An 18,166-nucleotide genomic window follows, 5' to 3' on the forward strand; every position below is an offset into this window, starting at 1 on the left:
ATATGAGGAATTACTGGGACTGGAGATATAGAAAATGGTCTTCTTGGACAAAATGAGTGTTAGGGAATTAGTTTCCCAGTTGTTTTTTTTTTTATTTTTTAAGGAGTATACTATGATCCGTGGTAATTTAAACTTTACTGAGGTCCAGAATGTACAAGTGGAATCTGAATCCACAGAGATTGGATACTTTAACACTTTTGTCCAAGCACCACTTCAGAGACGTGTCAGGCCTTAGAACCAGACTCATAGTGACGTAAATGGCAGAAAGACGCTGAGACGCAAGTACTCATGGTGGTTTGAAAAGAAGTCGGTCAGAGACAGAATGGTTAATATTTTAACAGCATGAATGGAATTTAAACATCATTAATACAATTAAAAAAAAACAAACAGAAAATGATATTAGCCAACTTATACTGTTCTCACATGTAGAACGGTCATTGCCAGCTTTCTTCGACTTGTACCAAATGGTCATGCAGTCGTCCTCCAGTTTAAAGTAACGCTGCTTCTTCCAGGCACGAGACTTGATTTTCCTCATCACTGTGCCCACAAGCATGGACTGAATGTCTTCATCCGCTTCTGTAAAGTAGGAAGAAAATTCTTTCTTATTGAAATACGGTTCATAGATCTAGTAGATAGTAAGAACCATCTACTACTCTCAAATTGTCCAGCAGCTCTACAACAATTTACTAAATTGTGTTCAAATGTTTTAAATATTTTAGTCTGACATCTTTGAAGAATGCATATCTGCAGAAATGTTTTCTCAAAAGTTATTGTACTTTTGGTTTGATTAGCATGTGGAACCCAGAGGCAGTAAACATGACTCAGGCTTTAATCCAACACTATACTGCACATCATATATCATTAAAAATGCAAGAACCAATCAAAAACCTGCCTGAAATTACAAAAAAGCTCCTGATGGACAACATACTACCTAAAACAAGGTGACATTTGGATAGTTGCAAAGTTATTAACCCTAAAGCTAAACAAAACAATTATAATTTCATATTAATCCCTAGGCTCCTTATACCATTTTTATGTAGTGAGACATGGAATCAGGGCAAAAATAAAGATTGTGGAACTTGGACCATATAGTTTAAATAGAATGTTCACCATAACATTTAGAGATTTTATAGAAAAGAATACAAATTTGAGGAGTAAAATGTAATCTCTGCTTCTGTTTCACATACAAACTCAAACAGGAACTTACGGAGGCCTGTCCCCGTGGAAGCCATTTCGTCTCTCCTCATACAGTCATCTAAAAAAAAAAAAAAAAAAAAAATTATACCATAACTTATGTTATGTAATGATAATAAGTACATCATTAGATCAGCTTGTGTGTTTAAACATATATGTAAGCAAATAAATTATATGTAGGGCTTTTGTCTAGATATTTAGGAACTACTAAATATAATTTATTTGGTTGAGTTTGATGAAGAAACCAAATAACCTTTAAGCAAAGGTGACTCGGTAGAGAACGCCCCTCTTCGCTGAGCCATAGAACCTGGGGGTCACTGACACAAACATACCCAAAAGAACAGAGAAAATTAAACTTGCATGGGTCAAAAAAATCAAAATCACACTATTTGTCTAATATTTGGTAAATTTATCTTTGGTTATTGCATGTATTTGTCCTTGTGTAGAAGACACAGTTGTTACAAAATTCTGGTTGCCTAATATATTTGGATACTTGTGGTTCTATGCCCAAATAGACTCTAGTATGGATGAAATTCCAATTCTTTACAAACTATAGCTTATTAAAATGAATCAAAGACATGGACTTATCTTAAAGTTTAACCCTCAAACACCAATGGAGACATGAGGACTTTTCCCATTAAGTCCCCAAATATTTCTTTCTGAAGCTATGTTCATGCTTCACTAAGGCACATTATCAAATACAGGAAACTCAAATTAATTATGGTGTAATATCTACCTATAGAGTATGCCTTCAATTTAAATGTTTGTAAATTCAAATTTCTGTTAAGCGGCAACTCAACTGTATGTTTCTTATTTCTTATATTTCAACTTACACACATACGTTATTAATAGTTGTTAGAAGTAGTGATGCTGGAAGTGAATGTCCATTTCTTGTAGTGTACTGGTAACTCTTAAGTCACTGTAGAGAAGACCTGCTTCTGACATTGAACTTACAAACTAGAGTTTTATCAACACGGCGCAGCAGAGCCAGTGACCATGAGCCCAAGCTCAAGTGCAGGCGTTTTACCCTCCTGACCTGTTCTGTGACTTGATCCACACCATTCTACTAGCAAACGTGCTTGAACCAGACACCAGAAACAATCAGACCTGATACAACTGTGTGATCTCTCTCTCTGTCTCTTCCGCTCCTCTAATGAAGGTGAATGTCCACTGTCATGGTGATTATTGGTATTTCTACTATCTATTGATGCTGGTGTGATAAAATTGACTTTCTTGATACTTTTTTTTATAAAAAATGAGGCAAGAAAATAGTTACAAAAATGACTAAAGGTATATTAGTGAAATTATAATATTACTGTAGCTGTAGTATGCACTTTGTATTTTTTAAGCCTTTCTTAATGAATTTTGTATTAATTGCATCTTTTCTGTAGAAGATGATCTGCTGAGCCTACTATCATTGTGATAATGATTTGTAACTGACCTGTTGCAGAATCATTCCTGAGTCTCGGTAGTCGCCTCTGGCTTTGCAGAGCTGGAAGAGATCATATACCCCAGGAGCTGCTGCTGCCGCTGCTGCTGCCACTGCACCTGCTCTGATGAAAGTCTGCAACAACTGAAGCCAGAGCCTGGGTCTGACTCTCCTGCCCCTCCCCTCTGGCACATTTTCCACATGATCCTCTTTGTTCTGCTGCTTGATCATCTGTGAAGTAAATGATTAACAAGCAATAAACCATCAGCACTTTTGGATGGAACAGTTTCAATGCAAATGTTCACTGTCCTTAAGTGGTAAGGAAATATGTGCCTCGAGCAGAGGTCCTTAGATGAAACACTGCTTCGTTTAGAAAAAAAAGATGAAACTTTAGCCTACACTGCAATACAACAACCTTTTTCATCATGGTTAAAATACTAAATAGGAATGGATGACAGATAATAGAAATTTAAGATTTCAATAATGTTGAGGTCAGAAGAAGGGGAAATGGTCGTTGGGGTTTTTAACGTGCTTTAGATTTAGGCTTGTACTTTATATTATACTCAATATGTATATATTTATAATTACTAACTTGCATTAAAGTTTGTACTTAACAGATTCTACCATCCGGTTGATCCTGCCTCCTGCTCCTTACCTTGTCACCTGATTCCATACACCTGTGCAGACTAGTTTGTCATTAAATCCTCAGTCTGCATGAGTGGATTTTTTTGCTACACACAGAGAACTCTCTGAATAGGGAAACATTTTATGGTCATTTTAATGCAGACCGACGTCGTCGTAGTGGGGGAGAACTAATACCTGAAACTCTGGGTATGAACATGAGTTAATGTTAGACGTTAGGGTTTTAAATATTAAATGTTTGGCCCTTGAGCACCAGGATCTTTATATGATTTTCTCATGTTTTGGCATTTGTTTTCAGTTGTTGGACACAGTGAAACAACATATGTAAGAATGAGCTGTGTCTTTTTCTTTATGGTTTCATATATTGTGTAAGCCTATACTTATTTGCCTATACTTTACTTGCTATAAATATGAATTATTCAACAACAGTGACTGTGAAAGGCATTCCAGATTAAATGAAGTGTTTATGAAATAAAATATACACTGATTAGCCCCAGATGTGGCCCAGAGGCAAATGTTAAGTGTCATACCAGGTAGAGGACCTGTGCCACACCAGCACGGATGTGCAGTGTGTTTTCTGTACCGTGCAAAGTTACTTATCCCATTCATCAAAGTTTGATGGGTCCAGTTTGGCTACAGGCAGCAGAGACACAGCACACCATCAAGAAATTCAGGTTGAATTCAAGATGTGATGAGCTAAGCCGAGGGGAAATTAGATGCATTGCTTATGCTCCAGAGCTCGAGGTCCTACTCACATTTTTTTAGCTGTATGAATATTGTGTTTTGTGCCTCTTCATTTGTGCTCCCTGCTTAGTTACTGAGGCATTAATAATACACAGCTTTAGCTCAGCTTGCTGCCTCATATTACACAGCGTGAGCAAAGATTAAAATGAAGGGGCTCCCTCGTAATGACCTCCTCTAAGGATAGAAGAAATTGATAGAACCCAACAGAAGCAATCTCTAACCGTCGGTGGTTAGGAGTCATTTGCAGCTAACATCCATTTATGAAGCACAGTCATGTTCGGGGGTGGATTACCAAATGGCAGCCAACTAGTGTGTTTTATGAATGTGCATTCTTCTTATTTGTAAAATGTTATACACTTTTATCTATGTTTGTCACATATAGGTTTACAAAGTCTATGTGTGGTAACTTTTTGGTTGTACAAATAAAGTTTCCCTTCACCTGGCAGCTGGTTATATCAGCTTTATTAGTCATTTTACATGTAGAGATGAGCAAAACCCAATCTATCTTCTGCATTTAACTCTTCCTGGGAAGAAGTGTGGGCGTGCAGGATTTAAACCTTTCACAGGTTGCCCATCACTAGACCCTGAGCTTCCGTACGCCCAGAGGGCAGCACCATATCACATAGGCCATAAGTTGGAAATTATTTTACCCAACTTTAGTTCTGTGATGGTCATTTCTGTTGGGAATGTGTGTTTATTGTAACATAACACAGATTGAAGTGGTGGACTAAATGCTAGGTGCTTAGGTCTTTTCTTGAAAATGTACCTTATAATAATAATAATAATAATAATAATAATTATTATTATTATTATTATTATTAATGTAATCATAATAATAACAAAATTACTTGTTTTGTTTTTGCCCCCTACTGTGTGGATGCTGGGACAAAGATGCCTTTTGTTTTAGAACAGTAACAGTAATAATTCCTTACCGCCATCTACTGGCCAAAGCTTACATTACACAAGGCATTGATAGAGCAACAGGTAATTTTAAGACATTTTCGGCAGTTTTGTAGTATTTCTACAAAGGCGACATGTAATTCCCCTTCTTAGCACGATTGCACTATAAAAATATTGGAAAGCTCCTTTTATATGAGCTGACTGTCTCGGTAAAATAATATTTTTCAATATGCGCCCGTACTAAAGTCCTGAGTACGGGCGCATGTAACATTTACGGAGTGGGTTATTTGACCAGATAATTCATAATAATGTCGACTGTAATATCGCACCTATAGTTTATAAAAGCGTCTGGGGGTGGGTGAAGCTAATTTGTATTCAAAGTTTGAATTATTTCGCAATTTGTTTATATTTGCCCACAGTTAGAAAACGTATTAACTTATAGTAAAAAAAAACGTATAATTTGCGAAGGGAGTTTAGCAAAGTTACAACAAACTACATTGACGATGGTGAAAACGACACGCCCGAAGGTTATAGTGTCATTCTCTGACGCCCATGCAAACAGAATACAGCCACACCCAAGTCTGTACCTCCCTGTTGGCACAGTTGAGTCGTATTTAAAAAGTGTAAGAGGACACCAGAGAGGGGCAGAGAAGGAATACTCTGTCCACAAATACGCACGAGCGAAACAAGGAATAGATCAGACTGATTTACATTTAACTTTCGCCGCCAACATGAAGTGTTTTAGGAATGTTCTGCTTCTTCTTCTGGTCGTCGCTGGAAGTTTAGCACAGGACGGTAAGAAGTGAATTGTTATAATGTTATTATTATCACTGAGGTCGTGTTATAGCCGCGCAGCTAACCAACCGGCTGTGTATTTTAGTCCACACGCCATTTTAGAGTTAGGGTCTATAAAATGTTTTATTTTTATTTCCTGGCAACAGCAGAATGACGATTAATCTGAACGGAAAGTTTAGGAAACAAACTCGTGAAAATATACGGCTTTAACAGCGATTCGAAAAGGGTGGGTCGCGCCCCACTGTCAGGACCATATGTAAGAACTTGGCAGAGGTTTTTGCAGGGGTTTGTGAATCCAGCAGGGTATAACTAGTTGTGCAGTGCTGCTTTCTGAAGTATCATGTTTCATATAAGCTAACAGAGAATTCATCTATTTTCCCCAAAGTCTAACTTACTTAAAGTGTAAAATTAAAGTGTGAACCATTGGGAGCGGTTTCTGCAGTTACTGTACAACACTGGCAACTGTGGTTGGCTTTAGACTGCCATTCTGTGATGTGTTGCAGTCTTTGCTGAGTTGGATTTCCAACAACAGACAATGCCAACAACAGACAATGCCTTCGCAAAATTCCCAGCAAAGTAGCATGTTGCAAAGATTTAGCATTTGACCGGGTATGCTCCTCTTTTTATTAATGTTATTTTCCATAACTCCACTAAACTATTACTAGTTTGTTACAAGTTTTTAAGTCTTACTCTGTCACATCTATTTTCTTTGTAATACGGGCCCTGATCAGCATCCATACTGTTAATTGCATATCTCTTGGACTTGGAAACAACTTAAACACCACCAAAAACCAGCATCAACAACAAGAATCATTGTAGTGCTGTGCTCTGCAGTTTTAAAACAGAATCTGGCCTGACTGGTTTGTAGGCAAAACCACAAAAGTGAGTGTGTACTAAAGTGTGTACTATTACCGTATTGGCCAGGTTTCTATATACCTCCGTCATTTGTTTTTACAGCCTCTGGGCCACAAACTTATTGGCGAGTGCGTTTCTCCTCAGAAACACTGGTTTGTTTAAATGCTGCTTCAACTGATATTCACTTACAACGTGTTGGTGCTACCAGCAGTGTGACTCTTTGTAGCCGCTAGACACTGATCACATGTGTTTCCACACTGGAGGCAAGCTGATAATAGTATGTGGGTGGGGTCAGTACTATCATGCCAGTCTTAAACAGTAAATTAAAAATGTTCTCGGTCCGCTGGTCTGAATCAGAACTTAACTGATATCTTTTATTCTCTGCTTTTAGGGTTTGACTTGTTTGATGCTCTTGATCCTGGTGAGTATCTCTTCTATACAAAGCAGGACATTTTGTGTTTCAGAAGTAACGTTTTGACTGTCCCTGTAGCCAGTCTGACATTTTCCACATCCCGATTTGTTCATATTGGTTTGAGTTACCTCATACAAATCACAGGTCAGACTATGTCTGTCTGGAGCAGACAGTCTCCAGTTGTGCTGACATGGCTGGTTTCTGTTCTCTTACAGATTTTGTTTATTTAACCTGTGATTACTTTTCTATAGGTTCAGTTTTAACTGACCATTTTAAAAAGCAGTTCCCCCATAGAGTTCTTGTGTGTGCATCTTCAAATACATTCAAATTGGAAATTAAAGTAAATCCACCCCAAATAAAAACGATGATACATGAAAGAAAGTATTGGGTTCATCTGCAAATTACCTTTCAAGAACACAAAATAGCATGGATAATAATAAGGACTTGTTGATAAATACGAAAAAAGCAACACAGTAATTAAAAAGGTCTCAACCATTAAGGATTGAGATGCACTCTACACTAATTTCCTAGGAATTTCCTCTTACTATTTATGAACAAACAGCATACAGTGAACTAGTGTGTATAAACAAATGGTTATTTAAAGAAATAGCACATTTGTTGCTACCTCAATAATTTTTAAGCAAATAAAAAATAAAACAGAAGAAACTAAATTCTATTTAAAATGTTAGTTTTGTTCCCCTGTACCCAAAATATTTGATTCAGTTCCTACTAGATTCTGATTCTCAGTTTTGTTTTACTTTGACTTGCTTTCGTACATTTTTATCTCTTATTGTTTTCTTTTCTTTTTTTTTTAAAGACCCAGTCACACCAAAACCCAAAGAGAAGCCCAAGGTTCCAGACAGTCCAAAAAACGATGGTTTGTACCGTCTTATTTCTATCAGATACAGTGTCAGTCAGCTGTGAGAGTGCAGTCAGGATGTGTTTGGCACAAAGACCACAACATAACACACAAGACTATCTGTTGTTTTCTGTTCTCTGTTTAAAGCTAAATCATTTCTTCTTCTTCTGCAGGTGGACTGGATCTTCTGGATGCATTTGGAGGTTGTTATGTGTGATCACATAAATAAAATCACACCAAGATAAGATTATAAGAATAAGATTTCTGGTTGTATGAACTATCTTACAAACCGTTTTATAATACTGTGTATGTTTTTTGCAGATGATTTACCGACAAAGAAGCCAAGTTCTGGGGATGATGGTAGGTTGGCTTAATTTTTTATGCCTTTATTTAGTGTTTGTGCACTTGAATGTCTAAAGTTGTCGTGTTATCGACAACAAAAAATGTAGCAACTCATCACGTTTGTCTGTGTATCACAGGTGGCTTCGGATTTGATCTGGGGGATGCACTAGGTCCAGGTAAAACCACTGAACACAATAAGCTGTAGTTTAGAATCTGTAATTTTCCCTTTAGCTCCAAATGCAGGGGATATGTGTTTGTTTTTTGTCTCTAGTTATTTGTTGATGTTTTATTCACAGATCTCGATCCCAAACCTGACAAACCTGCTGTGAACCCACCACCAAGCGGAGGAGGTGAGGTTTTGGTTCTAAACTACTTTTAGTTCAAGGCTGCTTGAAGATTGTATTTGGACAAATGTACAAAAAGTCATTCAAACCAAGTGATGACAGAGTGCTTACTGTAGCAGTAATGTCTTACAGGTGGTGGAGGTTTTGACGACTCTGACTTATTCGATGTCAGTATGGGGGACCACAAGCCTGATGGAGGCAGATCAGGAGGTCAGATCTCCGCATTATTATTTATATTTTTGATTTTCTCATGCTCAAAGTGAACTTCGTGTCTAACAAGACTACTGAACCTAAACCTTATTTACCTAATGCTCATTTGATTAGTATACTACAAGTGTAGTACACTTCAAAAATACAATACAAAATTATTTTATTTTATTAATTATGTTTCAAACAAGATTGTTCATCTACAAGCAGGCTGCTGCTGACTTTTTCTTAACACACTGAAGGTGTCACCGGCGCTGTCTAGTTAGTTTGGTTAGTTTGGCACACAATAGATTCGTTTTTTGGTTGAGTCGTTTTTGTATGTCTAGGGCAGCGGGTGCACAGTTAGTAGATCACAAAGGGAGTACTGGACGATCATTAGCAATTATATAATATATATATATATATATATTACATAGTAGTAGTGACAATATGCTGTAACAATTCAATCATATTATGCCATTAAGCTACGTAATGTAATAACAAAAAAACTTTTAATTTATCAGGTTAAAAAACAAAATGACTTGGGCTGCATTTGGCCCGCAGGCCATGAGTTTGACACGTGTTGATGGATGTTCCCCTTTTTCATTGTTGAGGTTGGTTGTTGCTGCTGCTCTACTTTCTGTTGTTGCTGCTGACTCAGTCAAGTATCTGAATGCGTTGTTCAAGACAACATGTATATATTTGTTATGGCAACCATGACTAATTCTGATCAGGTTAAATGAGCTGGCAGGCATATGACTGACTCATTTTCTGGATTATTTTTATGTTACTGTTGCTTGATAACATATATAGAATTATTAAGTAGTACTAGTGGGATGAAGTAATTACAAAAAGGAGAAAAACCTTATCTTAAATGTACTGTAAAAACAATATGGATATATATGGTCTCTGGGCATTTGTCTATTTTTGGGGATTACAGCTTCTGCTATCTGATGGTATTTCTTATGGTTGACCTATGATTAGGTACTTATCTAGACCTAACTTGCACTTTTTGTCTTTAATTCATCAATTTTGTCATCCCAATCCAACAGTATCTTTTTTTAATCAAAGTGTTTGTTCCATATGGAACTTCAATGAGACAAATATTTCACTCAGGTTTTGCAAAAGTAACTATATTTTAACGATAACTTAAAGTCAGGTCTTCTCACTTGTCTATGTTAAAGTGTATTTCTTCTTCTATGACAATGATTAAAGTATGTGTTTGGTTTTTGTTTTGGTCGAATTTGTCTTTGTGTCTTTTGGAAAGAATTAGTTTTTCTCTTTGCCAAAGACAAAAAAAGAAATAAAAGCCACAGACTCTCAAGTATAATTGAAACCACATGATTCTTTTTTGGACATGTTATACACAGAACTTGTTCTCTGTTGTTAACTGCAGCACTCAGAAATCCTCCGCTCGTGTGATTTTACTCACATCGAACAAAAAGCCACTTGTATCAGAGATGAAGCACAAAAACTGATCTGGTTTGTTTTGATTTGTTTTGTATGTAGAGAGGGCTTATAAAAAAGTCACACCCAGGCTTTGACTACAACAACCCCTGTGACAAAATGACTAACGTGGCTATTTCTCTCACATCCAGGTCGTGCAGTGGATCCAGGCCATGATCAGGGTATGTTTTTGCACTTACACACCTATACCTGACATGAACAAACATAATTGAGGTCACACAATAGACCAAAATGTAGCCATGAGCACCAAAACTTCACATACCACAAAGAATTAGAGCGAGTTAAGCCACACACAAGTGGCTTACTGAATAAAATCTGCAGTTGCCTAATGTGACGGGTTGACAAACTTTACCTCACTGTAAAGTTCTTAAAAACTGTGTTTTTAGACACAAGACCACTGATATATATATAGTTTGTGTTGCTTCTATGTTGTGAATTCAAATGGAGGGATTTAATTCTCTGAATTAAATATAATGTATTTTAAATGTATTAAAACAGTAGTTCGCCTCCACTTTGCACTGATGTAAAATGCAGAGGGCAGTATTTTGGCTGATAAACACACCAACTTTAATGAAATTTAATGGCTAACTAGATGAGGGACAACTTGCCTGATCACATTTTTTAAAGAGAGCTATACATAATCAGTCTTATAAACATACATTTTTTGTATTCTCAACAGGTGGTGCTGATCAACAAAAAGGTAAATCCAATCCTGGTTGCTTACTATACTTTCCCAGGTGTTCCTCCTGTGTTTGTCTAAATCTCATTGTCAGTGTGGGCATCAGAATATGTCACTATACAATACCACCATTGAGAATTTCCTGTTTCCTGTTTCCTGTCTCAGAGGAAACCACTTCTGTTTAATTGCTAGTGCTGTGCTGGTGTTTTTTCCGTTGGTTATTCGATGTTTGGAATTTGCCAAACGCATTTTGGCTGCTTTGTTGACTGGTGTGTGGACTTTCATATAGTTTAATCAGTTGATTATGTGTGTTGGTTCCACGGTGCAGACGTTTGATAATAAAGTAACTTTTGGTGGAGTTGGTCGTGGTATACTCTTCGTCTTGGTTCCCCGGTTTGGTTTCTGTAGCTCAAACGATACAACTGTGTGTCGTTTCAGATCCAGACCTTCCGTGGGACCAAATCCTGAAGATGCTAAATGCTAACATGCCAGAAGAGGTCTTTGTGTGGATATCCAACTTAAAGCAAATCGTCACACCTCTCTTAGAGAGGGCCATGGAACTGCTGCAGGCTATTCCTTGAGCAGCTGCTCTTTTTTTTTTTATTTCCTGAATTTGCCTTTGAATGGTGCATCACTAAACTGTGTTGGAATTGATATTGAAGAAAAATATAGTTCTATTTTTTAGAGGTCAAGGAGGAAAATGTTATTTGATGAGTCTTGGATTGAGAGATTGTTCCTGCAGTTGAGGCAAAGTAATTCCCTCTCGTTTCATATAAAGCATTATAATTTTAACAGAATTCCTGCTAAGAAAGCTTTTACTTTACTCCAGACACAACTACATTACTCAGTACACAGTAGTTTTGTCATTCCACATAAGAGGGCAGCATCTTTGGCTCTTGATCGGCATGTGGTACTTTGGCTATGGAAAAAATATGTAAAAAAAAAAAAAAACCCAGAACAACATGGGGTCTCATCTATCCCAACCAGGTAAAAGAAATGATGGCTCTGATGATTCTGGAGGTCATGTTTTGCTGCACACAGAAGAACATTCTCTCAATTACTCTTTCTGATTACTCACTGACTAGTTACAGCTTTAATCACTATAATACAAACACGATTTAAAGAAACTTTTTTTTAAACCAGAAAGAACCCCCACCCCCCGCTCCTCCTCTTACAGCTGAACATTTCCACATTCAAAGGAGTAAACAAAGCCAAACGTGAAGTCAAACAGGCCGACATAGACGATAAAGACTCAATGACGTCTAAAATTGAAAGAATCACAGCTGGAGGCTGTGGTACGTCAGAAGTGTAAGGGCAAGAGAACCAAGAGTGTGATTTTTAAGACTTTTTTTTGTTTATTTTTAATTCCCTTCTCATTTTTTCTACTAATCCATTAAGAGCTATTTCCCTCACACTGAGGCTTGTGTGGCTCATGTGCTCCTGTTGTTTGGTGGTAAGGCTGAAATGTCTAGATGGTGAAGTTTGCCAACTCCTGTCAAACATCACTGGTTTCTGCTGTGGCTCAATAATTACTATAGTTATGAGGCTTCCTTAACTAATCTTGATTTTGGTTTTTTTAAATGCTGTGTTTGAAATTCATTTTTCTGTGTAAGGTCAACCAGTTAAGACCTAGTAAGTTTTGGTTTGATCCAAAGTTAAAATCCATTGCTAATGTGTTTTTGGTGTGTGGTTGTACGAGGTTCCCTCATGAGTTTATATAAACAACACTTCAGGTATATTCAGTCTTGTTTGCGCTCCAATGGTAATTACAGGTAGTGATAGCCATAATTCAGAGTTACTGTTGAATCACCATGGCAGAGGTTGAGCGGGCAGCACAGTTAAACCTGTGATTCTGGAATAACCAAAGCCAAGTTATTTGGATGTGTATGTATTGTTTTGGTTGAACCTCCACCTTGCTCTCCACCTGTCTAGTGTCATATCATATTAGCATGTTAGAACGTTGACTTCTGTTACTCTGCAGGTGTGTATGTTTTATAAACGCCTGACTATTTGGTTATTTATACGTAGTCGTTTATTATTTGACCATGTAGTGGGATTTAAGAAAAATCCCCCGACAAAAAAAATTAAGAATTTAATGGAAGGAATTTTTAACAATGAATATTAGTGCAGTTTATCATTTGACCCTAAATGAAGTCAATAATTTGGATTTTTTGGATCAAATCAGTCATCTCTTAGTCCGTCAACAGTGGAGTCCAGGTAGTTACAGTGCAGAGCTCCCTTGTCATGAAACAGTATTACACAACCAGACAGCTGTGCACTTATTGAAGCATATAATCTCTAAGACTGACAAGAAACTTCTGCACCACGTCTGTAATCTGGGAGTTCCAACAACAGTCGGGTTTCTAATCTGAATGTTGCTGAATGTTTGCAGCTACATCTGCATGTTCTGTTGTTCTGCTGTCACCTTTTCTGTCATGACTCGACACGCCCGCTTTCTGCCTGTGTGTTTGATCGCTCTCAGTTCACACTATGTGGATCTTCCACAGTCAGTAGACATCTGAACACATTCCTTACATTCTTGACACTGTGCTGGGAGATCAGTGGTGTTGTGTGAACCTGTTCATGCATTTAAGAAGATAAACATGGCTGCATGATATTTGAATAATTGAGTATAATAATAACAACAACAATAATAATAATTATTATTATTATTATTTCTAAGTCAATATCAGCCTTTGTCGTCACAGTTTTGACAGATTTTCAATCAGGGAATTTCTCTTTTTTTGACATAACTTGAAGCATAGATTTATTTTTGGTGGGTTCTTTTCTGCTTAAAGCCAATGCTGTTTCTGTCTTGTGGGAAAGGTCGCTGTAATCACTGCAGTGTAAGGGGATCGTCATTGCTGTAATTAAAAATAAATAAATCTGTAACAAATAGTTGTTTTGCCTTAATGTTATTGTTACTGCTACAAACTGGCAAATTTTATTTAATTCGGTATAGTGCTCTGTCTGCCATAATTAGCTGCTTTTGTATGGTTTTGCAATAGTAATGCGTAATCATAATTTTTCTTTTATATGCTCTTTTAACCCACAGATTCTAAGGCAATAGTTAATGGTTTGGCAGTTTTTTTAATTATCTTGTTATTATCGTATTAACTCTTGCAAGTTTGACTATATTTTGGCCTACTTTAAGTTGTCAGCTATATTCATGGCAAAAATTGTTATTTTTAATAATAATAATAATAATCTTTTTTATATTGAGTGCTTTACGTCAAACTCAAAGACGCTGTAAAAAACAGTTGAAAAGAGTAATGAAAACAGAAGCACACAAGTAGGCACACAAACTGACATTAAAACCAAGTTGAAAAAGGCAGGGTTTGATCATTTGATACCAACAATAGTAACATCTGTTATCTGGAAGCCAGGTAACAAGATCTAAGGGCAGCAACAGCAGCTTCCATTAAACTCAATGGGCTCAGGGCAAGGTTTCAAAGAAGCTCTACAGACATATACAAAAGAAAAACCCCTTCTAAACAGTGAGCAGTAAATGAAAGAAGTGCAGCAGAACAAGATCCAGGTCTCTGTGTGTGTGTGTGTGTGTGTGTGTGTGTGTGTGTGTTGAAAAGAAAACGCAGCACATGCTCAGCGTTTCTCAGCTCTGACTCAGTTCCCTGTTATTTTTTAATTCATTGAATGTAAAGACCACACCCGCTTTTCACTCCCTGCACTGTGAGAAGGAACGCTGAAGTTTATGACTCAACAGATGTTACCGCTGTGTGCGTCTCTCTCTCTCTCTCTCTCTCTCTCTCTCTCTCTGTGTGTGTGTGTGTGTGTGTGTCTGTGTCTTGCGTTTGTGAGTCATCCTGCCCCAGAGGTTGGGTGTGTTCATCGTCCACATTTAATCCAGACCTTTGGACTTTTATCCCTGAAACACTGAGTCACATTGTTCTTTAAAGTATGAAGTGTCATCTTTGTTATGTTTCAAACCCTAGCGCATTAACTTAGTTCGTACAACTATTCTCTCTAAAACTTCACTTCCGGATGTACGCTGGGTTGTTGGTTATAGACTGCCACCTTGTGGCAAACTAAAGTTATAGCACTTAAAAATATTGAGTGTGGTTCTAAAAATCAGCCGTCACACATATCCTTAGTTACATACAGTATGTGATAAGATTACATTTATTTAAATTGCAATTCTCTGGCAAGTGAACAAGGCAACAGAGAAACAGTTAAAACCAAATTATGAAAGCAATTTACCTTCTGTATTTTTATGATTCCTAATGATTAACTGAGTTATTTGGTAATTAACAGATGCATATTTTCTCCAAAGACAAACTGAATCTAATCACTGTAACTTCCTTTGTGTGTGTGTTTCTGCAGAGCCTGGACAAATCGCAGGAATCGTCAGTGCCATAGGAATGGCTCTGCTTGGAGCTGCAGGCAGTTACTTTGCCTACCAGAAGAAAAAGCTCTGCTTCAAACTACAGGGAGGTCAGTGTTGGTTTTTAATTGATGCACACAGATCAACAACTGTGGAGGGAAGTTTGACACTGACGTAAACCTTTCTGATTCTCAGGAACAGATCCAGAGAGTGGTAAAACTGATCAGGGCACTCACTCTGATCCCCAAGGTAGGTCCTGGTATTTGTCTTGGGGATGTTGTCTTACCATGTGTTGATGTTTACATGTCAACCAATGCTTTTTATATTCCCATGCATACGTTTATATTTCAAAAGCAGTTTGTGTTTTTGCAGTTGTATTTAGAAACACCTGTTTTGTGCCTTTCTCCTAAAGGAAACAGTGTTTCAAAAGCATTTAGGATAATTTGCTTAATAATTTACTTTATAATTATTTACTTTACTTGACTTTAAATTTGGTCATTATCTTTCAGCCAAATTTTTCAATTTTTTTTAATTGCATAATCCAAGTTAAGAAGCACTATTTAAAATAAAGTGGAGAACAAATGAGTAAAACCATTTAAAATGAATCAGATTCAAATGAACCAAACATCATTCTGCATATCTGACTGTCAGTTTAGTCTGACAGCTAGTGGCCATCTGCGGATACTGCAATGACTGCTTTTTTCTCTCTTTTGAACCTGCAGTTCTCAGTAACCTCCTCAGGAACAGCTAGATGTTAAGCTCTAAGGCAAAAGAGGAGAAGAACAAGAAGAAGAGAATCACGAGAGAAGAGGAGACATAATCTACATGTTTTTATATCTTGATGTTTTTAAACCACAATGCAACAGAAATAAGACAACCTTAACCTGACAGCACAGAAAGTTACCTGTCATTTACTTTCCGTTCACATGTACAAACAGTTGAGACGTGATTTTGCACAAAGGTAAATGTCTCTATGCCTTTATCAGAAAGTGAGCAATGTTAATTAAAATGAGCAATATAGGTGTGTGTGTGTGTGTACACTAAATGTAGTTCCTACAAGGCTGGGGTTTGCCTGTCTGTGTCTGTCTGCATTGTATTTTTGTGCTGTTGTTGTTTTCCATGTGGCCGACCCCACTTAGTATGGACAAGAAGGATTGAACAAATCTTTAAACGTATTTGTTGCAATTGTTTTTTGTTCTATTTCTCATTAGGTTTTTTTTTTTTTTTTTTTGCTTAAGCTCATGTCAAAGCACTCACACATCTTTTCAAACTAAACGCCTTACTCCCTTATATAAAGTGTTCTTCATGTACTGTCTCAAGTGTTCATGTGTACATGATGTAAAATATTCGCTCTTTATTTGATGGGTAAGTCCAGGTACTTTTGAAAGTGTCAGCACTGATTTCACTGTAGGAGCCACAAGTCACAGAATTGAAGAAAAAAAAACAACAGAATAAAAGTCAAGCCAACTACATCATTACAACCTCAGGAATGCTTCCACCATTTATGATTCTCCGTCTTTGTCCGACTATCTGAAGTTTAGATCCTTGTCTAAACCCATTTATTTTTTCACATTCACATTTCACAGTCAGTTGAAAAAATTAATGATTTATCCTTGTAAACAGGAATTCCTGGTTTATGTCTGTCTCCCATCTATACGTTTTCCAGACTATACTGCATTGACACAAACTGACCACATGATGCAGCGATAGACTCCTTTGGCCCCACAACCTCAAAATGCAGATTTCTATCCATGGACTTATTGCAGTAAGAGATAAGAAAATGTCTCCATTCAGTGGCCAACTTGTACAAAAGCATTTCAAAAGCCTGAACTTTTCCCATTTTCAGAAATTGCATAATTAGGCTAATATTTTGAGGCGAAAAGTTGTTGTGATCTTAGAGGGAGAATTGTTTTGCGAGCTGTAAATATTCTAGGTCAATGGTGTGATGTTTTTGTCATCCTTAAACTGCTGCCTTCTGCTTTGAGCATTTCAGTATCATCAACATAGAGTGTTAAGTGATTAGTGGGAATTTTCTGTGTTCGCAGCCTTTGGCTTTTGTATCGTAGTATTGTTAACCAGGTCTGTGTCCAATGATCAGGTGAATGTTCTTGTATTTTCATTGTTTGAGTGAATCAGAAGTGTCTGCACGTGTTTTCAATAAAAGTATTGTACAGTCTGGTAATGACTCATCATTGTCGTCAGTTAATTGTAAGATAATTGCAGACATGCAGATTAATCATATTGACTGATAATAAAGAAATCTTAAAAGGTAAAGGTGACAATATTCTTAGGCAACATCCAATCAGAGACATACTACACTGCCACCTACTGGTGTATTAAATATTGATCGATTATCCTGAAATTCTTAAAAACTAAATTATAATTTCATGGTTTAAAAATATGAACAATTATGAAAAACTGCACCCACTTATAGCACCACCTACTGGCAACAGCAATTAAAAAAATGTTTTCCATACTTTGGACTTTTTCCACCAAATAAAGAAACAATGAGTTTTCAGATTACGTACTTGTTATCAATGCATGTTATGGAAAATCTTTATGGCGCCCCCTAAAGCTCGAAAGATACACCTCTACTCACCAAATTTGAAAGACGTAACTTGTGAATTCAGAATGAAAAATGTTTTTAAAATTAAGGTTTAATTCAAACCCTAACAAAGCTGTGACCAGTGAATAACCGGTCCATGTGTAAGCACCCATATTATTATCTGTTCAAATGTAATGTTTCAATGGTTCAAAAACCTACAAAGTGTCATAAGTATTGACTTATTGTACTAAAGTAGGACACTGAGGAGTTGAGTGGTGTGTATGTGCTTCAACATGGGTCCTGTGGTCCATGCACTCAAACATACAAACTTATCTGAATTTAAACATGAGCCAACGTTCTGTACTGTAAACAATGAAGCAACCATCCTGTCGCAGTGAGTACCTTCAATTCAGTTTTGTTATAAAAAAAGT

General features: G+C 37.0%; 2 protein-coding genes across 3 annotated transcripts in view; one reads left to right on the forward strand and one right to left on the reverse strand.

Annotated features, from left to right (window-relative positions):
• Window positions 1-18,166, reverse strand: part of plcd4a (phospholipase C, delta 4a) — a 29,222-nt gene that overhangs the window by 7,844 nt on the left and 3,212 nt on the right. The window contains exons 2-5 of one of the 2 annotated variants that reach the window (XM_017038788.2): window positions 2,636-2,854; window positions 1,448-1,511; window positions 1,208-1,255; window positions 424-576 (exon numbers count right to left, since the gene is read on the reverse strand). In XM_017038788.2, the coding sequence (XP_016894277.1) occupies window positions 424-576; window positions 1,208-1,255; window positions 1,448-1,496 (250 nt within the window). In that variant the 5' untranslated portion in view covers window positions 1,497-1,511; window positions 2,636-2,854. The remainder of the gene's footprint in view (window positions 1-423; window positions 577-1,207; window positions 1,256-1,447; window positions 1,512-2,635; window positions 2,855-18,166) is intronic. The other variant, XM_008325286.3, reaches the window with a different exon arrangement.
• On the forward strand, window positions 5,471-17,366 carry cd99 (CD99 molecule). The gene is made up of 13 exons (XM_008325289.3): window positions 5,471-5,704; window positions 6,951-6,980; window positions 7,789-7,848; window positions 8,004-8,033; window positions 8,152-8,190; window positions 8,310-8,348; window positions 8,469-8,522; window positions 8,649-8,726; window positions 10,301-10,330; window positions 10,849-10,869; window positions 15,190-15,300; window positions 15,386-15,439; window positions 15,913-17,366. Exons 1-13 carry the CDS (start codon window positions 5,641-5,643, stop codon window positions 15,939-15,941), a joined length of 639 nt encoding a protein of 212 aa, XP_008323511.1. The 5' UTR covers window positions 5,471-5,640; the 3' UTR covers window positions 15,942-17,366.

The sequence above is a fragment of the Cynoglossus semilaevis genome, chromosome 14, assembly GCF_000523025.1.
Source record: "Cynoglossus semilaevis isolate Cse_v1.0 chromosome 14, Cse_v1.0, whole genome shotgun sequence".
Taxonomy (NCBI): domain Eukaryota; kingdom Metazoa; phylum Chordata; class Actinopteri; order Pleuronectiformes; family Cynoglossidae; genus Cynoglossus; species Cynoglossus semilaevis.

Coding starts and splice junctions, on each gene's coding strand:
- cd99 (XM_008325289.3), top strand. CDS start 5,641: ATGAAGTGTTTTAGGAATGTTCTGCTTCTTCTTCTGGTCGTCGCTGGA. Junction 7,849..8,003: donor AGACAGTCCAAAAAACGATG/GTTTGTACCGTC, acceptor CTTCTTCTGCAG/GTGGACTGGATCTTCTGGAT. Junction 8,523..8,648: donor CCCACCACCAAGCGGAGGAG/GTGAGGTTTTGG, acceptor AATGTCTTACAG/GTGGTGGAGGTTTTGACGAC.